The 22,572-nt window shown below is 41.1% G+C and overlaps 1 protein-coding gene across 2 annotated transcripts in view; it reads right to left on the bottom strand.

Annotated features, from left to right (window-relative positions):
• Nucleotides 1–22,572, bottom strand: part of LOC128696379 (uncharacterized) — a 99,738-nt gene that overhangs the window by 23,712 nt on the left and 53,454 nt on the right. The window contains exons 2-3 of one of the 2 annotated variants that reach the window (XM_053787631.2): nucleotides 11,970–12,107; nucleotides 2,504–3,980 (exon numbers count right to left, since the gene is read on the bottom strand). In XM_053787631.2, the coding sequence (XP_053643606.2) occupies nucleotides 2,504–3,980; nucleotides 11,970–12,098 (1,606 nt within the window). In that variant the 5' untranslated portion in view covers nucleotides 12,099–12,107. Of the gene's footprint in view, nucleotides 1–2,503; nucleotides 3,981–6,631; nucleotides 7,409–11,969; nucleotides 12,108–22,572 lie in introns of those variants that run through there. The other variant, XM_070092473.1, reaches the window with a different exon arrangement.

Below are 22,572 nucleotides of genomic sequence, written 5' to 3' on the forward strand. Positions count from 1 at the left end.
GTGAATCTATAGTTAGAATTAAGTATAAAACAAAGTAAATAGTCTTAAGCTAAAAAATAGCACCTGAATTATTTAACAAATGTAAAATAATGAGCTAAGGTAGTTTTTTTTTTTTTTTTTTTTTTTTAAGCTAAAATAAAGGAGACAATATAAAAGGGACTAATACAAATAAAGTGATAATCAAATAATGGAGCTTGGGAATATGATAGTAGGTAGTACTATAAAGGTAATTCTTTAAAGTTAGAATTATAGTATAAAATAATAATATAAAAGGGACTAATGTAAGTTGTGGTGAACAATAAAGTGGTAATCAAATAAATGAGCTTTGGAATATAATGGCAAAATTGTGAACTTATTCTACTTTAGCACCTGAGAATAGCACCTTGATTATTTTAACAATTGTGAATGTATAAACTAGGGTAGTTATATAAAGCTAAAATAAAGGAGAAAATATATAAGGGACTAAAATTAAGTAATGGTAAACAAAGTTAAATGGACAGGTGGTCACTATGAAATAATATTGGTTTAGGAGTAAGATCTGATTTGTAATATTAAATAAATTGAGCAGTTTATTGCACAATAAAAGTAAAAAAAATGAGGTAGTTGGTACTAGCTAGCAAAAGATAGTTTTGGTACTTGCAAAAAAGTAATTGGAATATACACTAATTGCATACACAATGAAAAGTGACTAAAAAAACAAGTAGTGATAAACAAAATTAAATGGACAGGTAAGAATAATGAATATTATTAATTTGGAGTAAGATTTGACTTGTAATTTAAAATTATGAGCAATTAATAGCAGTAAGAAAGAAGTATAGAGTATTGGAGGTATTTCATTAGCTAGTGATGAAAAATAATAAAAATAATAATGTACAATATAATAGTAACGTACACTATATGCACCACACGTATATATGTATTAAGGGCACTTATCTAATCTGTTACAGAAATGTCAGCTTTTCTAAGGAAGGTAGAGAAATCGTGTTCATTTGAGATAGTATATTGTTGTCCTGTTGATGTTTTCCTTACTAGTATTTTCCCATCTCGCGTGAAACACTGATGTATTTTGTTTTCCTGTTTAAGTTTTCTACGTATAATTCACAGCACCCTCAAATTTGTTGTGAGCATCAAATTTTGGTCTACAAATGAGAGAACAGGTCTGTGCAGTGTGTGTGCACAGTATAAAAAAGAAATCCTGTCTTACACAGTGCATAATGGATATAACTAACCTCTGACCTTGCATTTAGAATAAAATATTGACTTTGAGGCTTTTTTGGGTGGTTTCTAAGGTTTTTATTGGCTGTTTCTTGGTGTCAACTGATAGACTGGAAGACATACTAGTGAAATGGTTAAGATTTCAATTGGTTTCAGATAGGCCTCAGTGTTGGAAATGGTTATTTTTCACAATTTTGCTTGGGAAGGATTTTTTAATTGTAATTTGCTGAAAACAGTGCAATTATTATTATTATTATCCTTACATTCATGGGGAAGCATTACACCTACAGGAGTCATATAACACTTGGGGGAATGGGAGGCATTCAGGTTAGACCTAAGGAAGAGGAGGGCAGGTTCAATTCCATGGATTAAGAGCCCCTCACCAACATCAAGGAGCCTCCCTGGAGGAAGGGGGGGGGAGAAGGATAGTATAAAAATGGCCAAATTATCAACTTCAAGGTTGGTAATTTGGCCAATTTTATACTATTCTTTGTGATCAATGAATAGCACAGAAAGCAAAATAGTCAGGAATTAGGTCAGTTTGAGCACTGGAATTAATCTAAAAATAGCCTCAAATTAGGCAAAATGACTGCTGCAGAAAGTGCTCCTTGACTTCTAACTTTGTGCCTGCATAATTTCATGAGTATCTGACCCAAATTTTGCATTTTTGGTGACATTACCTTTAGAAAAAAATTCTCTACCATTTTAAAATATAAAATAATTTTTTATTATTCAAAACTTGCGACACAGAAGGTGCTTTCAATTTGGGGGTGTCGACAGTCCAAGGGTTAAGGCTGAGAAAAAGGATATACACAAAATGCACAGTACTTATAAGAAATGTGATACCAACATGGGAATGATAAAAGAGTACAACACCACTGTAAATAGCTTTTATAAAGTCAAAGTCTGCTCCTACACCAATCAAAGGATATTAGAAAATAAGCAGTTCATCTCTGTGGTTTAACAAGGTATTGAACAGTCTTTATGGGGCTGCTTGTGCACTTTGTTTTGAGTAAGATTAATGCTAACAATCTATGGGGTTTCCCTGGTATGCTTATAAGTTCAAACAAGACAAATGCTAACAATTTAAATAACACTAATTACAGTTTAGCAGCATTCTTACAGTAACGAAGATTTAAGTACTAGAGAGATGATGTCAGCATGCCTTTTGCAAGACAGTGATTAAATGATTGATAGTGCAGGTGTTTAGTCTTTTCTGGGTCATTCTATTTCAGTAGGAGACAAACATTTATTTTGAGAAAGAACAATCAATTACAAGCATAAATACCTTTTGAGTTAAGCTCCAGTGTCACTATTGCCCCCGTTTTCTGCTCAGTCACTTGCACCACAGATGAAGCAGAGTGAATGGTCACTGTCTCAGTACCTTCAACCTCATCGCTGCAGCCAGAATCAACAAGTTGAGCAAGTGCCACACTCAAAGAGACATGGTCCTCTTCTTCACTGTCTGGCTGGGGCTCCATCTCAGGATGCTCTATGGGAACCACAACTGTGCTGCTTTCACTATTCGTGGAAAAATTTGGAGTTATGTTATTTGGTAGTCTAACTGTGTCTTTCTCTGGTGCAAGTGCACTTTTTAAAATTGCTCTCTCCTTAGATGCACTATTTTCTAATACATTTTCTCTCACAATTTTATTTTTCATTTCATGATGTTCTTCTTGACCTTCAACATTTTGATTTATTCCTTTACCAATATTCTTAGTACATATATCAAATGGAGGTTTACAAGTGCCTGTCACCTCTTTTTCTCCAATGTCCTGCACACACTTCTCTTTCATCTCAGACAGCTCCTCCACACTTTTAAGTTGTTGAGTTTTTACATGTTGGTCACTGTAGGTACTTACTAAACTGTGGTTCTCAACATTTTCAACACCTCTTTCTATCACTTGTCTACATTTATCACTGTCTTGTTTGTGTGTGTCAAAATTGTCTGTAGACTTATCACTGCCTAATAACCTGCCTTCACTGTAAAAATGACCTACTGCATTTTCTACACTTCTAAATGCCTCACTGGAATTAACACTACCTGTGGAAAAAGCATCATGACCCCCAGAATTTACAGAATTTTCAATATTCTGAGACTCTGAAATTTGACAGTCAGGCACTACCTCTTCAATCACTGCTTTATTGAGACATACATCTTCAATACATAAAGTCTCCTCTACTCCTCTACTGTTATCCACAACACTACATAAAGTACTTGAACTAAATTTTTGACAGTTATCATTAACGAGAGCCACACAAGGAACACCTGTTCTTTCATCATTGTCAACAAACTCACATTTATTTACACAAACATTTTTGCAATCAACACTGGACTTAATATCTTTACACGTTTGTCTGATTTGGGATTTGTAATCAGTTTCATCATCCTCTTCCACAAAGGTAACTTTCTCCTTTTTAACATACTCTCTTGCTAATAAGTCCTCACTTAGAGTATCTTTGTTTGTACCTACATCACTGCGGCCTTCTTTTTTCTTAACTTTTCTTCTTGCATTTCCTGCTTCTTCTGGAGTGATGAGGCCTCTCTTAGTGCCTTCACACAACTGCATTCTCTCCATATTCTTAATGTCTGTTTTGCTTCTGTCTTTTTTATCTTTCTCTTTTTTGACTGATTTTTGAGGGCTCTTCTCTTTAACATTTGTTGGAGTAGGTTTTGAGGACTTCTTGGGAACGGCCCACACTCTGCGCTCAATGGTTGCTCGTCGAGATGACCTTCGTAGAATGTTCCCTTCATTTTTAGACGTCTGAAAATATAAAGCTAGTTAGAGGCACTTAATAACTCTTTCAAGATTTAATATGGATGCTATTCCACACTAATTCCTCTAGAAAGCTTGTAGCTGGAGTAGTGTAGCTGACAAATGGTAAAAAGACACATACTACTGTACAGAAAAAGATCTTTATCATTACAATGTTTCATGTACACTAGGCTTTATCAAGCACAAAGGATATCACAATTAGTGACATGAGTAAACCCTCGATATAACTGACTTCTGATATAAGAGACAAGATCCACTGACAAAATGTACATTTAACTCATTTATTTTCCGAGTTTATTGCAATATATCAGTAAATTGTTTGGAAGGCAGACAGTATAGTACGTATTTATACTGTATGTTTTTCTCTGATTTTTTAACTTTATTCTTATTTAACAGATAATCGGAGATTTCACCCTGATCAATCCATTATACTGAGAGTGGTATCGAAGTGGTGAAGCTGAGGTGTCCGATCCTATGTAGGTGAGGTGACCTGCCAAGCAATGTTGAGGTGAGGTCAAGTAATGCTGGATGCGGCCTGGATTTCTGTGTGATGGTGCTAGGCCTATATCTACCCTCTTATATACGTCAACTTTAAGAAATCACCACACATTTCTTTAGCAACAAATTCCTTTATTTACTATAAAGTATTACATTTTACTTTTTAACACCCCAGCAGTTTCCTACCGAGGTAAGGTGGCCCAACAAAGAAGAAAACCCTTTCAATGTCACTCATTCAATCACTGTTTTGCTAGAAGGGTGGTTGACATCACAGTTCAGATGCCCCTCCTAACTGTAACATCCCCACCCCTCCTTCAGAATGCAGGCACTGTACTTCCCAGGTACTGTACTTCTCATCACAGTGCAGGCACTGTACTTCCCACTGCCACCCCTCCCTCAAAGTGCAGGCACTGTACTTCCCACCTCCACCCCTCCCCTTCAGAATGCAGGTACTGATTTTCCAACCTCCAGGACTGGTTTCCCTGAATCCCTTTACTTTGCTCACACTCCAATAGAATATCAAATCATAAAAACCACTTGCCTCTGCTCACTCATATTTAACCCTTTGACTGTTTCGGTCGTATATATACGTCTTACGAGCCAGTGTTTTTGACGTATTTATACTCCAAAATTCTAGTGGCTTCAAATCAAGCGGGAGAAAGCTGGCAGGCCCACATGTGAGAGAATGGGTCTGTGTGGTCAGTGTGAGCAGTATAAAAAAAATCCTGCAGCAAGCAGTGCATAATGAGAAAAAAAAAATCTGACCATGTTTTTGGATTAAAACGCTGACTTTGAGGTGTATTTTCGTATAGTATTTATGGTTGTATTTTCGTTTTCTTGATCTCATTGGATAGAATGGAAGACACATTACAGATATAGAGATAATTTTAATTGGTTTCACGATGAAAAGGACCTTGAAATTGAACTCAAAGTAGTGGAAGTGTTCGATTTGTGTCATTGTTCAAGAGTAAACAAACGACGTCATTGTCCAATAAGTGTCCAACTAGCCATTCTAATATGCAGTTATGAATGGGTTGACATTATTTATACAATTATTACAATAATGCAGTAGTCTGCATAACAATAAATCTTCTATTTTTTGTGTGAATAAAAATTCAAAATAAAAAGCAAGAGTAATATCAGAGGGGCCTAGAGACATGACTGATGAACAGAGAAAATGTTATTTTAGCGCCAGGAATGTCTGCATTGTTCATTCTGGATCCTATTTTGAAATTGGAATCTTTTTTTAATTTGCATGCAATTGATTGGTAAACGGGCGGTTTCTTGTACTTAATCGATAGAACAAATAGAGTTCTACAGAAGTAGATACGAGTATGGTCGACTGGAACAATGGAACTGGCCGAAAATAGGGTTCATAGTGGGTGGGTGAAATTGCCGGTGTGCAAATATCGCAGAGATCACTAACTTTGCAAGAGCGTAATTCTGCAAGTTTTCAATCAAATTTCATAGTTTTGGTGTCATGACCATTGGGAAATGATTCTCTATCATTTCATAAGAAATTTTTTTTTTTTTAATCTTTGACATTGAGCGCAAGTTTGTGAGCAGGGTTCTTGACAGTCAAAAGGTTAACACACTCACACAAAGCTGCAGGATGTCCAATCCCCTAGCACTTAAAACCTCCTTTACCCCTCCCTCCAACAATCAGTAAGATGACCCCCTACCCCTCCTTCCTGTCACCCAATTTATACGCCCTCCTAGTCGTCCTATTTTTCTCCATCCTCTCTAAATGCCCAAATCTCAGGAACCCCTCTTCAACCATCTTATTAATATTTTTGGTAGTTCCACACCTCCTAATCTCCAAACTCTGAATTTTCTGGTAATTTATTAATTGTACCATGAGTCAATTGTCTTTCTTTAATCCTACCCCAGTTTTTTTATTTACTATATTTAACTTTCTTTTTCTTTCTTTTTGGGTCACCCTGCCTCAGTGGTAAATGGCCGATGTATTAAAAAAATTTTTTTTTTACTATTACAAAATTATTATAACTACTTTTTTTTATTTCACTGCATTATGATTTTTTATCCTGCCTAACCAAATATTAATTCTGATGTATACATATTTAAATAACAGTGTATTATCAATCAATTCTTTTCATTTGTTAGCTGTGAGCAGATCTTACCTGTCAGTACCTTGCACTAAACTCACAAGCTTATACATATGTATCGTTAGTAGTTTTATTCTCAGTTTAAATCTACCCAAAATGTTGTCTCTATGGGATTCTTGTAAAGTCTGTACCACTTGTATGCCTGTGAGAATAAAAATTAGCTTTATTAATATTATTATTAGTTGCTGTTATTATATACTATAATTATCATCCCTGTAAACCCTTGATTTAATGGACTGTCGGGGAAGTGAGTGTCCTGTAATGTTGACTGTGGTACATTGTTTTGCTATGATTGTAACAATAATGAACATTTCTGTAAACAATGAACTCTGAAGTTATTTCCAAATGAACCGACTTGAGCAGAGTTTGTCCTGCATTTCTGAAGCTTATGAAGTCCCAAAATTTAACAGTGCCCAAAATGCACAGCATGCTAGTGGCTTTCTTTTGTGCCTAACAATATTTTATTACACAGTGGACCCTCGGTTATCAGCCGTAATCCGTTCCAGAAGCTTGGCCTAAAACTGAAATAATATTTCCCATAATAATTAATGTAATTACAATTAATCCGTTCCAGACAAAAATATTCGCCAAAAAATATTCTTTTAACAATTAAATCAGTATTACATACCTTTATTGAAGACTAATGCTGGCTTCTGGAATGCCTGCTACACTTCCTGCATGCCTGCTACACTTCCTGCATGCCTACTACACTCCCTGCATGCCTGCTACACTTCCTGCATGCCTGCTACACTTCCTGCATGCCTGCTACACTCCTTGCATGCCTGCTACACTCACTGCATGCTTATTACACTCCCTGCATGCCTGCTACACTCCTTGCATGCCTGGTACACTCCCTGCATGCCTGCTACACTCCCTGCATGCCTGCTACACTCCCTGCATGCCTGCTACACTCCCTGCATGCCTGCTACACTCCCTGCATGTTATTACACTCCCTGCATGCCTGCTACACTCCCTGCATGCCTGCTACACTTCCTGCATGCCTGTTACACTCCCTGCATGCCTGCTAAACTCCCTGCATGCCTGTTACACTCCCTGCATGCATGCTACACTCCCTGCATGCCTGTTACACTCCCTGCATGCCTGCTACACTCCCTGCATGCTTGCTACACTCCCTGCATGCCTGTTACACTCCCTGCATGCCTGATACACTCCTTACATGCCTGCTACACTATATGCACGTCTGTTACACTCCCTGCATGCTTGCTACACTCCCTGCATGTCTACTACACTTCCTGCATGCTTGCTACACTCCCTGCATGCCTGTTACACTCCCTGCATGCTTGCTAAACTCCCTGCATGCCTGTTACACTCCCTGCATGCCTGATACACTCCTTACATGCCTGCTACACTATATGCACGTCTGTTACACTTCCTGCATGCTTGCTACACTCCCTGCATGCCTGTTACACTCCCTGCATGCTTGCTAAACTCCCTGCATGCCTGTTACACTCCCTGCATGCTTGCTACACTCCCTGCATGCCTGTTACACTCCCTGCATGCCTGATACACTCCTTACATGCCTGCTACACTATATGCACGTCTGTTACACTCCCTGCATGCTTGCTACACTCCCTGCATGTCTACTACACTTCCTGCATGCTTGCTACACTCCCTGCATGCCTGTTACACTCCCTGCATGCCTGCTAAACTCCCTGCATGCCTGTTACACTCCCTGCATGCATGCTACACTCCCTGCATGCCTGTTACACTCCCTGCATGCCTGCTACACTCCCTGCATGCTTATTACACTCCCTGCATGCCTGTTACAATCCCTGCATGCCTGCTACACTCCCTGCATGCCTGCTACACTCCCTGCATGCCTGTTACACTCCCTGCATGCCTGATACACTCCTTACATGCCTGCTACACTATATGCACGTCTGTTACACTCCCTGCATGCTTGCTACACTCCCTGCATGTCTACTACACTTCCTGCATGCTTGCTACACTCCCTGCATGCCTGTTACACTCCCTGCATGCTTGCTACACTCCCTGCATGCCTGTTACACTCCCTGCATGCCTGATACACTCCTTACATGCCTGCTACACTATATGCACGTCTGTTACACTTCCTGCATGCCTGCTACACTCCCTGCATGCTTATTACACTCCCTGCATGCCTGCTACACTCCATGCATGTCTACTACACTTCCTGCATGCCTGCTACACTCCCTGCATGCTTATTACACTCCCTGCATGCCTGCTACACTTCCTGCATGCCTGCTACACTTCCTGCATGCCTGTTACACTCCCTGCATGCCTGCTACACTCCCTGCATACCTGTTACACTCCCTGCATGCATGCTACACTCCCTGTATGCCTGTTACACTCCTTGCATGCCTGCTACACTCCCTGCATGCTTATTACACTCCCTGCATGCCTGTTACACTCCCTGCATGCCTGCTACACTCCCCGCATGCCTGGTACACTCCCTGCATGCCTGCTACACTTCCTGCATGCCTGCTACACTCCCTGCATGCTTATTACACTCCCTGCATGCCTGCTACACTCCCTGCATGCCTGATACACTCCTTACATGCCTGCTACACTCCTTGCATGCCTGCTACACTCCCTGCATGCTTATTACACTCCCTGCATGCCTGTTACACTCCCTGCATGCCTGCTACACTCCCTGCATGCCTGCTACACTCCCTGCATGCCTGCTACACTCACTGCATGCTTATTACACTCCCTGCATGCCTGTTACACTCCCTGCATGCCTGCTACACTCCCTGCATGCCTGCTACACTCCCTGCATGCCTGATACACTCCTTACATGCCTGTTACACTCTCTGCATGCTTGCTACACTCCCTGCATGCCTGTTACACTCCCTGCATGCTTGCTACACTCCCTGCATGCCTGTTACACTCCCTGCATGCCTGCTACACTCCCTGCATGCCTGCTACACTACCTGCATGCTTGCTACACTCCCTACATGCCTGATACACACCCTGCATGCCTGCTACACTCCCTGCATGCCTGATACACTCCCTGCATGCCTGCTACACTCCCTGCATGCCTGCTACACTCCCTGCATGCCTGCTACACTTCCTGCATGCCTGTTGCACTCCCTGCATGCCTGCTACACTCCCTGCATGCCTGCTACACTCCCTGCATGCCTGCTACACTTCCTGCATGCCTGCTACACTCCCTGCATGCCTGTTACACTCCCTGCATGCCTGCTACACTCCCTGCATGCCTGCTACACTCCCTGCATGCCTGCTACACTCCCTGCATGCCTGCTACACTCCCTGCATGCCTGCTACACTCCCTGCATGCCTGCTACACTCCCTGCATGCCTGCTACACTCCCTGCATGCCTGCTACACTCCCTGTATGCCTGTTACACTCCCTGCATGCCTGCTACACTCCCTGCATGCCTGTTACACTCCCTACATGCCTGCTACACTCCCTGCATGCCTGTTACACTCCCTGCATGCCTGTTACACTCCCTGCATGCCTGCTACACTCCCTGCATGCCTGCTACACTCCCTGCATGCCTGCTACACTCCCTGCATGCCTGTTACACTCCCTGCATGCCTGCTACACTCCCTGCATGCCTGTTACACTCCCTACATGCCTGCTACACTCCCTGCATGCCTGTTACACTCCCTGCATGCCTGTTACACTCCCTGCATGCCTGCTACACTCCCTGCATGCCTGCTACACTCCCTGCATGCCTGCTACACTCCCTGCATGCCTGTTACACTCCCTACATGCCTGCTACACTCCCTGCATGCCTGTTACACTCCCTGCATGCCTGTTACACTCCCTGCATGCCTGCTACACTCCCTGCATGCCTGCTACACTCCCTGCATGCCTGCTACACTCCCTGCATGCTTGTTACACTCCCTGCATGCCTGCTACACTCCCTGCATGCCTGTTACACTCCCTGCATGCCTGCTACACTCCCTGCATTCCTGCTACACTCCCTGCATGCCTGCTACACTCCCTGCATGCCTGTTACACTCCCTGCATGCCTGTTACACTCCCTGCATGCCTGCTACACTCCCTGCATGCATGTTACACTCCCTGCATGCCTGCTACACTCCCTGCATTCCTGCTACACTCCCTGCATTCCTGCTACACTCCCTGCATGCCTGTTACACTCCCTGCATGCCTGTTACACTCCCTGCATGCCTGTTACACTCCCTGCATGCCTGTTACACTCCCTGCATGCCTGTTACACTCCCTGCATGCCTGTTACACTCCCTGCATGCCTGTTACACTCCCTGCATGCCTGTTACACTCCCTGCATGCCTGTTACACTCCCTGCATGCCTGCTACACTTCACACTTAAATTCCATGGTGTTTCTCACTTTCTTTACCACACGAACTTTACAAGGAACTTTCTTTGAAGCCATGGTTCGGTTACTTATTTTGCAGTTGCAATGCAAAAACCCACAAAAAACAATGGAAAACAAGCAAAATGTTTGGATGTATGAGCAGAAGCTTCCTCAGCCACCTAGAGACACAGCCAAACTGACGTGCAAGTGGCCCCAGCCGGCGAAGAGACGCATCCTAAATGGCCGTTCACCGAATTAACGGCTGATAACCGGGCGCTGAAAAACCAGCCGATCACCAAGCTGGCCGATAACAGAAGCGGCTGATAACTGGGGGTCCACTGTATATAAAGGACATTACCTGCATACTGCAGAAAAGAAACAAATTATTTGTATTTGTACAAGAAAAGTAGTGTAGTGTATTGTAGTAGGCCTACTAGACCACCTGTTAAACCCATCTACTAAACATCTGCTAATCCATGAAATGTTACTGTTTGAACCATTAACTGTAATACTGTTATTATTATGTTCAACTTCAAGATTATGATTCTTATAAACTTCCACCTTGACTACCTCATATTAGTATTAAGATTAAATAAAGATTTATTAAAAAGTTAAATTAACCACTCTTATCCTGTCTAGATTTAAGTAGTTATTATGTATACTAGGATAAGTCTGCCTGAAATGCCCCGGCATGATAGTGACTTTCTTTGTACTTAACAAACCAAAATTGTAATTACACATTGCAACCCTTACAAAGAAATAAAATCTTTATTCTTTACCTTAGGAACAATGCATTCTACCTAATTATGGAGGTCTCAACATTAACCCTTAAATGGTCCAAACATGCTGAACATGTTTCTGCTGAAGGTTAGCAAATTTTTATATCGACTAGATAACTAAAAAATCAACCACTACACTACAATGCTATACAAATTTATAGGTTATCTGAAGTCAATGGTCATAACTACAGCCCACTGGGATGGCCTTCATCCAGCAGTAACTTAATACAGCACAAGTTAACAATGATGACGATGACACAAGCTTACTTTGTTGCTCCTGGTTTTAAGTGTAGCATCTTCTCTGTGTAACTTGATAGGCGAAGAAGAGCCAGTCAGAGAACAGTTACGAGACCTTCCCACACCATTGGTTGGCAACTCATTTACTTTACACTTCATTGTTACCTTCTGGAGAGGAAAATAAGAACATTAAAAAAATATACAAGGTGTTGGTAAAGTGTATGATCCTGCCTCGTCTTCTACACTATATTCGTTGCTTCCTTCCCAACACTTCCGACTTCTCTCCTGCCTGTTATTATGTAATGGCCTGTTATTACATAATGTTTCTAGTTATAACTTAGAAATGCTATTCTATATGTTGAAAGTGCATGATATAACAAGTACAGTGGAATCTCAGTTGTCAAATTTAATTCGTTCCAGGTGTAGATTCAACGACCAAAATAGACGACAACAAAAGCAATTTATCCCATAAAGAATAATGTAAATAGAATTAATCCATTCCAGATGCCAAATGACAATACATATACCGTATTTTGCAGCTTATAAGACGTGGCTTACAAGACTTGTTTTAGTTTCAATGGCTCAGCATCAGATGTAACTGGGAGAGCTACAGCCCACCCAACACCCCAAACTTATAGCTCCCGTCACTAACCTTCAGTTTATAGGATGCAGGGTGGTTTTTGGAGACATTTAATGGAAAAAAAAATGTGTTTAATAAGCTGCAAAATACAGTAATAATTTATTAAAAATGTATTAAGTACTACATAAAACTGTAAAAATGAATACTAAAAGAAACTTTAGCTGAAATACCGTATAGTAAATGAAAATTTAACTGCTTTTTACCTGTCAGAGAAGAGCTAATGGCATACTGGAAGCAGGAGGTGGAGAGGAGGGAAGATGTTACTGCTTGGAAGGAGAGTCACCTATTAATATGTCAGGCAACTGTCCTTGTGTTGTTTCTCTTCTTTATCTCTTTTCACCACTAACACACTGTTCTGGCTCACTGGTTGTCTCACTAAAAACCTGTCCAATGAGGATTGTTTTAGGCTCCATTTTAACACTTGTCTAAACTGAGACATTACACTGTCAATGTACATGATAGAGAGACGGATGGCCACTACTTTGTCTGAATGGTATTTTTCTGCAAATTCCTGCACTTCATGCCATTTAGTACACATTTCCTTCACAAGTGCAATGGGCACATCATCCCTTCCCTCCTCTTCCTCTGTTGACAGCTCCTCTGCTACAATCTGTTCCTGCTCCTCCTGAAGGTCTACAAGTACTTCTGTGGTAAGTTCAGTTCTATGCTCCTCCACCAACTCCACATCATCTTCGTCACCTCCAGGCCCAAGGTCTTCTCCAAGGACACAATATCCTCTACTGGCTCAGGCTCATCTTCAAAGCTTTCAAAATTCCAGGCTGCCACAAAGTCAGGCCATAATTCCTTCCATGCTGGCTGCATGGTGTTGTAGATGAATGGTTCAAAGAACCCACATGTTGATAAATTAGACACATGTGCAACTCTTGGGTATCTTTATTGAGGAAACGTTTCACCACACAGCGGCTTCATCAAAGGAGAATCATGAAGAACAGGAAGAGAATGAGGTTTAATCAGTCCCTCAACCTTGAGTCAATGTGGTCAATCCATCAATCTTGAATAGGACTGCATGGTCCTGAAGACACATTTCCCTCAGGCTTTGTCTATAAGCCTCAAGCAGGTGAGGATATTGAAATGGTCCTTCCAGAACTCCCTGAGGGTTAAATTTGTTTCTGAAATGATTTCAAAGCACCTTTCAAAAAGTGCTTTGGTGTAGTTTCTTGAAGTTAGAAATGACCTGCTGGTTCTTGGGCTGGATGAGAGGAGTGGTGTTACGAGGCAAGAACTTCACCGTTATAAAACTGAACTCCTCCAGAAACTCATTTTCCAAGCTTTGAGGGTGAGCAGGAGCATTATCTATACGTAAAAGGGCCCTGAGTGGCAATTGTTTTTTAATGAGGTACTTTTTGACAGTGGGAGCAAAAACCTCATGCACCCACTCAATATAAAAATGGCTTGTTACTCAAGTTTTTGTATTGGCCCTCCACATTATAGCCAATTTGTTTTTCATAACGTTGTTCTTAAAAGCTCATGGATTTTCAGAATGATCAACAAGGGCTTCAATTTCAAGTCCCCACTTGCATTACCACAATGTAACAGTGAGCCTGTCTTTCATTGGCTTGTGTCTTGGCACTGACTTTTCCTCTTCAGTTATGTAGGTTCTCTTGGGCATTTTCTTCCAGTAGTGGCCTGTCTCAACACAATTAAACACTTGGTGGGGTACAATCCTCTCAGCCTCTATGTACTCTTGAAATTCAATAACATACTTTTCAAAAGCTACTTTGTCAGCACTGGCAGCCTCCTCATGAATGGCACTTTTCTTAAAATTATCAAACCAACCCCTACTAGCCTTGAAGGACTAAATTTCAGCACTTGTTCCAGGTTTTTTTCCAGGTCATCATACAACTGTCTTGGTTTTTCACAAATAATGACCTCTGAAACACTATCACCGCATAACTGTGTGCATTCTGTGAGCACGTGACCCAAGCTGTTCATGTTGTTGGTTGACAACCAAGAGAACATACAAAAACCAGGACATTTTTTCTCGAATTCCTCACTTGAAAACTAATTTTTTCAACAAGTAAAGCAGTCAACAACTGTTCCACTGTATATAGGAAATCCACAACTTACAAATGAGTTGCTTTCCTGAATTTTTAACTTGCAAACATAATGTATAGAAAACAAGAGCACAGAGGTGGTTTGTATTGTAGCATGGCAATTAAAAACTTCAATTAGTTCTTAGGTGCCCTGTCTGAAGGTGTAGATTTGCATTTAAGTTAGAAACAATGAAACCCAAATAAATCGAAACATAATCACATGTTCCACCATTTCACAGATGGGTAACCTCAGAGCCAGATTAAGATTCTGTAGGCCCCTGGGCTACAGATGCTTTGAGGCCACCAGTGATATTTTCAAAAGAAAAAAGTTAAAAAAGCATTAAATTTATTTTCACAAGGCAAACCACAATTAAAATTCAAAGGTTTGCTTTGCATAATTTCTTGGAAACAAAGTTCTCTAAAATATTAATAAATTTTAATTTGTTGAGAACATCTCTGGAGGCCCTCCAGGTGGCAGAGGCCCCTGGGCTGCAGCCCCTAAACCCCACGCCTTAATCCAACACTGGGTAACCTATGTAAAGTTCTGCGCTCTCACAAACAAGGAATCAGTCTAGGGAAATCCCAGGTCAATGCTAGTTAGAGCACACGAGTTCAAAAAGCAATATGTATCACTACAACCTCTCCTCACTTAATGACAAAGTTTTGTTCCCAAGACAGTGTCGGTAAACAAATTTGTAGCTAAGCGAGGAGCTTACTATAATGTTAGTGGGTTTGTGTCAGCCATCTTTGATATTGTTTTAATGTCACCTTTGCACCATTTATAACATTTCTGGTATATTCTTAATCCTTTGAGGGCCCATCCCATAGTTCTACGGCTTTGAAGCCAGGGTCCAAGCTATAGAACTACACCATAATTCTAGCGGCTTCAAATTTAGCGCGACAAGGCTGGTAGGCCTACATCTAAGAGAATGGGTCTACATGGTCAATGTGTGCAGTAAACAAAAAATTGGGGCACCCGCATTGCATTGAGGGAACGCCATCTCAATATGCTTTGTTCATCATGCCTCGCGGCGAGGAAGCTCTCACTCCCCGGCGAATTGGGATTCTCCTCTTTCCAACTGATATTTCTAACACTGATGGAAGTGGATGAAGAGGAATTCTATGGCTTTGAACAATTTGTGACCAAAAGCAATGCTCAAGCTATTGAAAATGGCTCCAAAAATTCTGACGACCCTCAGCCTTCCACCTGGTGCTGGTGCGTTTCAGTCGTGTTCAGTTGTACCTCGTCGCACGAAAAAACTAATATTTTCAAGTGGCCAGGCCTCAGATTTGAGTAATGGTGATGAGAGTGATGTGGATTTTGATTTTATTGCTCTTGATGACCATTCAAGTAGCGATAGTGAGGAATCATATTCACCAGTGAAGCATCTGACTTTTTTGGGTTATCCTAGGTTCTTTACACATATGCTGCTATGTATGATAATCTATGTAAGTGTGTATACAGTGGAACCTCGGCTTACGAATTTAATCTGTTCCATGACCTTGTTCGTATCCCGATTTGTTCATATGCTGAGTCAATTTTTCTCATTTAAATTAATTGAAATGGCATTAATTCATTCCAGCGGAATTCTTGCTATCAGGAGGCATGACAAAATACTTCAACATGGCACTAATATCAACTTTACGGCTTATTTATCTATCACAATTCATCTAATTTCACCATCACTTAAGGAATGCACAAGAGGTGAATCATTGTCAATGTTCAGCCTTTCTTTGATGTTAGCTTCCTGTAACTCCATTAGCACACAGTCAAGATGAGTAAATAAAATAGTCAACTCTAAACAGCATTATCAAAGATTATTGATTGGGTAGCATTTAGGGAGCGGTCAGGTGAAACATATCGACTTCTTTATTTTTCAACCGATTACGTTCATTTTTGGTGTACTATTAGAAGCTTATATAAAACCTCCTGTGCTGAAGTTTCAATCATATCGGCCAAAAAGTAAATGAAATATGCAAAATTTACGAAAAATTGCATTTGGCAGCGGAGTCCTACTCAGTGGTACTTGGAAAAGTGGTTTTGACACTTGCTGCTGATAGAACACCTCTAATTCCATCACGAATTATGTACCTATTCTAAAATAAACCTTATCTTCATGCTAAAAAAAAATGTTTCATAACTTTTTTGTCATATTGGAAGATGTCGGTCTTGTTGCCCACATAAATCTAAAAATATTTGGGATAGTTCAGAAAGGTACGTATTGTCTTGTAAATCAATCATTCTCCTATGTTTGTTGTGAAAATCAAGTCAATTCATTCATAAATAAGGATGCAATCCCCCTAAATAGGTAAATAACTTACTTTCGAGATATAGGCCGAAGCGCGCGGCACCCCAGCTGCCCGGGAAATATTTTTTTTCCCCGAAAAATTCGCCTTATTTTACGCTTTTTCCGCGACCTACGAGTGTTTATTACAGTTAACCATTGTAAATCCGTTTTCTCTCATCACTGATGAGAGAGGTCGGACCCTTTCTTCACCTTCAGGGGAAATATCGATAGAATTTTTTTCCTCGGGGCATCATCATATGCTATATATTATTTTTTAAGGTGTACTTTTTATGTTTATATGCTATTATTATATTGCATTATGTCATAATAGATCAATTGTGATAGATAAATAAGCCTTATAATTGATATTAGCGTGGGTATGGAATATTTTGTTGGCTGGAGGTGTCGGCCATTTTGTGCACTATTCCCAGGGGTTCCCGATTGGTGCCGTGACCATATTAGCTCCGCCCACTCGGGAATGATCTCAGATGGTGAATTTGTATTATATTAGACAAAGATATATGAAAACGATAAAAATAACACGGGGAAAAACGTAACAAAAACGTAAACAAAGCCGAGTCAGCGCTTCTTACGCAATATGTTGCGTCAGTGCTGTCACCATGCCTGTTATAAATGGCTGTAATTCCTTTTAGAAACATCGTACAAGGATAATAATTATACCAGAGTGTAGCCAGAAAGTTCAGCTATTTTTTGGTAACAATAACTCCATTTTCATATTTTTTCGAATTTTTTTTTGCTCCGCGCAAATGAACCTGACGGCTGCCTTTATTCTGTTAGTGGGTTGGATTTGTGAAGGACCTGCCAAGTATGAGCAACAGGCCTGCTGCAGTGTTTCTCCTTTCTTATGTTGATGAGTGGAACAGTCTGCCTAGTAACGTTACTGAAGCTAAAACCCTGGGTAGTTTCAAATTTGTGTTGGATAAATACATGAGTGAGAGGGGTTGGATGTGAGTGGGACTTGCACATGAGTAAATAGAATTATCAAAGCTTATTGCTAGGATAGCACTGAAAATTGAATTGGGCAAATATTCTGTTAGTGGGATGGATTGTGAAGGACCTGCCTAGTATGGGCCAACAGGCCTGCTGCAGCGTTCCTCCTTTCTTATGTTCTTATGACACAACTGGCAGCATTGGAGTGATGTAGAGATGACTGACGCTCCACACCACGAAAAAAAACTTCAGTTTTCGGAACTTTTCTAATTTCAGAATTTCGGATAAAGGGATACGGACCTGTAGTATGATTATTGTAATTATTATTATAGTATTACATATTATGAAATGAGACACTTATGAAACACATGGGAATCTTTATTGAAGGAATGTTTTGCTACACCGTGGCTTCATCAGTCCAATACAAAGTAGAAATGAGTAGGGGGAGGAGAAGATTGTGGTGATCAGTCCCTCAGCCTGGAATCGATGTGTTCAGTCCATCACTTGTACAAGAGTGACGGACTGAATACATCGATTCCAGGCTGAGGGACTGATTACTTCAATCTCCTCCTCTCCTTACTCATTTCTACTTTGTATTGGACTGATGAAGCCACGGTGTGGCGAAACATTTCTTCAATGAAGATTCCCATATGTTGCATAAGGACATAAGAAAGGAGGAGCACTGCAGCAGGCCTGTTAGCCCATATTAGGCAGGTCCTTCACAATCCATCCCGTAAATGAATGTTTCAGAGAACCGACGTGTTGATAAATTAGACACGTGCAACTCTCGGGTATCTTTATTGAGGAAACGTTTCGCCACACAGTGGCTTCATCAGTCCATGCAAAGAAGAATTGTGAAGAGCAGGAGGAGAATGAGGTAATCGGTCCCTCAACCTTGACTCGATGTGGTCAGTCCATCAATCTTGAAAACAATACAGCATATGAGCGGAGAAGTGGCTTATATACCATTGGCAGGAGAGGTGCAGCAGTCGTAAGTCGTGTCACATGTGTAAGTAGGTCGTGCCCAAGGGTTAGGCAAGCGAAGAATTCCCAAGTACAGTGGACCACCGGTTTACGACATTATTTCATTCCAGAAGTATGTTCAGGTGCCAGTACTGACCGAATTTGTTCCCATAAGGAATATTGTGAATTAGATTAGTCCATTTCAGACCCCCAAACATACACATACAAACGCACTTACATAATTAGTCGCATTGGGAGCTGATCGTAAACCGGGGGTCCACTGCATTAAGATCCCAAGAAGTTGCAGTGTCTGACAGGAATGTAGATGAATGGTTCAGAGAACCGACGTGTTGATAAATTAGACATGTGCAACTCTCGGGTATCTTTATTGAGGAAACGTTTCGCCACACAGTGGCTTCATCAGTCCATGCAAAGAAGAATTGTGAAGAGCAGGAGGAGAATGAGGTAATCAGTCCCTCAACCTTGACTCGATGTGGTCAGTCCATCAATCTTGAAAAGATTGATGGACTGCTCTTCACGATTCTCCTTTGTATGGACTAATGAAGCCACTGTGTGGCAAAACGTTTCCTCAATCAAGATACCCAAGAGTTGCACGTGTCTAATTTATCAACACGTCGGTTCTCTGAACCATTCATCTACATTCCTGTCAGACACTGCAATTTCTTGGGATCTTAATACTTGGGAATTATTCGCTTGCCTAACCCTTGGGCACGACCTACTTCCACATGGACAAATGTGACACCACTTACGACTGCTGCACCTCTCCTGCCACTTCTCCGCTCATATGCTGTATTCTATTCAAGATTGATGGACTGACCACATCGAGTCAAGGTTGAGGGACTGATTACCTCATTCTCCTCCTGTTCTTCACGATTCTCCTTTGTATGGACTGATGAAGCCACTGTATGGCGAAAAGTTTCCTTGATAAAGATACCTGAGAGTTGCACGTGTCTAATTTATCAACAATCCATCCCACTAACAGAATATTTGCCCAACTCAATTTTCAATTCTACCCAAGGAACAAACTTTGATAATTCTATTAACTCATGTGCAAGTCCCACTCAAATCCAACCCCTCTCACTCATGATTAATATCCCCTTTATTAATACCCATCTTCCACTTGCACACTTCGATCATGTTTCCCCTCATTCTTTGTCTTACAAGTGAATGCAATTTAAGGGACCTCAATCTCTCTTCATACAGAAGATTTCTAATGCAATGAATTAATTTTGTCATTCGTCACTGAATGTTTTCTAACGAATTTATATCCATTCTGTAAAATGGAGACCAGAACTGAGCTGCATAATCTAGGTGAGGCCTTACTAATGACGTATAAAGCTGAAGTATAACCGCTGGACTTCTGTTGCTTACATTTCTTGATACCAATCCCAGCAATCTATTTGCCTTATTATGCATGCTTAGGCACTGCTGTCTTGGTTTAAGGTTGCTGCTTATCATAACCCCCAAATCCTTTTCGCATTCTATACGGCTAAGTTCAACATTATTAAGCTGGTAGGCGCTAGGGTTATGAACATTTCTGAGCATTAGAACTTTACATTTATCTATATTGAACTGCCTCTGCCACTTTTCTGACCGCGAACTGAATTTATCTAAATCCTCCTAAAGTTCTGAGACATCAACGTCTGAATCGATTATCCTACCTATCTTTGTGTCATCAGCAAATTTGCTAATGTCACTAGTAATTCCCTTGTCAAGGTCTTTTACATATATTATAAACAACAATGGGCCTAAAACTGATCCCTGCGGAATGCCACTTGTTACAGATCCCCACTCAGATTTAACCCCATTTATGCAAACTCTCCACTTCCTATGTAAGTGTCTCAATTCTTCAACTTGTCAGTATTCAAAACCATTCATCACATTACATATTATTATATTATTATTATGATACGTATTATTATTATGTTATGCATATTATTATTAGTAGTACATATGTGTTATTATAATTATTATTATTAATTTAGGGAACTAGAGCACAGATCCAATTCCCTAAATCAAGAGCCCTTCATCAAGGAACCTCCCTTGAGGGGAAAGTTCGTGGTGACCTCTACTTAGCTCAGTGAGGACATGTCTAGTGTACTCCCTGTGGACTGAACCAAGATGCCCTCCATCGAGCAACTTTACCAGCAGCTTAAGGAGGAATTGAGGGTAGCGAAGATAGAGATACAGCGATTGGCTGAGGAAAACAGGAGGATTCATAGTAGTCCTTCTGTTGTGAGTCCTCAGGTCAGGAAGGATACCTGGACCGTGGCTGGACAGCATGGAACAAAGCTGATGATCAAGAAGACGAATAGAAAGGTAGAAACGATGAAGAAGAAAGAGACTGCTGTGGAAACTGTTGTGGAAACATGGTGACGTGTACTTAGCTGAGTGGTGATGTGTACTTAGCCAAGTGGTGACGTGTACTTAGCCGAGTGGTGACGTGTAGCTGAGTGGTGACGTGTACTTAGCTCAGTGGTGACGTGTACTTAGCTCTGTGAAGTTCTGTCCAGTGTGTTCTCCGTGAATCTGCACAAGATGTCCTCTCTTGAGCAACTCTACCAGCAGCTGAAAGAAGAGCTTAGGGTTGCTAAGCTTGAGATACAGCGATTGACTGAGGAAAACAAGAGGATTCGAAGTAATCCTCCTGTTGTTAGTCCTCAGATCAAGAGAGGAACCTGGTCAGTGGCCGCCCAACATGGAACAAAGCTGAAAATCAAGAACACTGTTGGAGTGGTGGAAACAACGAAGATCCAGAAGACTGCTGAGGACACTTCCAACCCATTTTCGGTGCTACCAGACGAATGTGAGTTGTCTACTGGGAACGTCACAACGAGCACCAAGGGAGCATTGGCAGACGTGAGTGAGACATCCCTTGATACCCCAATGAAGACCATCAAGAACGTCATTACAAATTCCACGAATGAAGGAAAGAACATTGTTTTAGTTGGAGACGGTCAGGTTAAGTTTATGGATAGGGCCTTTTGTCTTAGGGACAGGAAGAGGTGGCACAGGGTATGTTTTCCTGGGGCTGGGATGGGGGATAATGTTAGCTGTCTGGACGACATCATGAAAGGTAATGGGAGCAATCCTATTATCTGCCTCAGTGCGGGAGGCAACAATGTTGGCAGACGTAGGAGAGAGGACCTGATTAGCAGGTATAGGTCAGCAATAGAGATAATTAGGAAGAAGGGTGGGAACCCTGTCATATGTGGTATTTTGCCAAGGAGAGGAGTTGGAAATGAATGGTTGTCCAGGGCAATTGATGTCAATTGCTGGCTGGACAAATACTGTAATGAAAATGCGGTAACATTCATTGACAACTGGGACCTCTTCTATGGCAGAAATGACATGTATGCCAGGGATGGGGTTCACTTATCTAGGTCTGGGGTGGGGGCACTGGCAACTGCAGTGGAGGGAGCTGTTAGGGCTTTAAACTAGGAATAGATAGTGGTATGGGTTTTCGCGAGAATACAGTGAAGTCCCAGTGTAGTAATATTATGAGCTCTAGGGGAACTAGTAATAGGCAAAATGAGGTGGATATTGGAAAGCCAATGGCCCAGGTGACAAGGACAGTAATAGGTTTAATGAAAAAACAGATATGAGCAGGAAGGGTAAAGAGAAAGGAGGGTCTTTAAAATTATATTGTGCTAATAGCCGTAGTGCTAGGAATAAGATGGATGAGTTGAGATTAGTTGCTAGTGCAGGTAACATTG

The sequence above is a fragment of the Cherax quadricarinatus genome, chromosome 39 (genome assembly GCF_038502225.1).
Source record: "Cherax quadricarinatus isolate ZL_2023a chromosome 39, ASM3850222v1, whole genome shotgun sequence".
In the NCBI taxonomy this organism is placed as follows: domain Eukaryota; kingdom Metazoa; phylum Arthropoda; class Malacostraca; order Decapoda; family Parastacidae; genus Cherax; species Cherax quadricarinatus.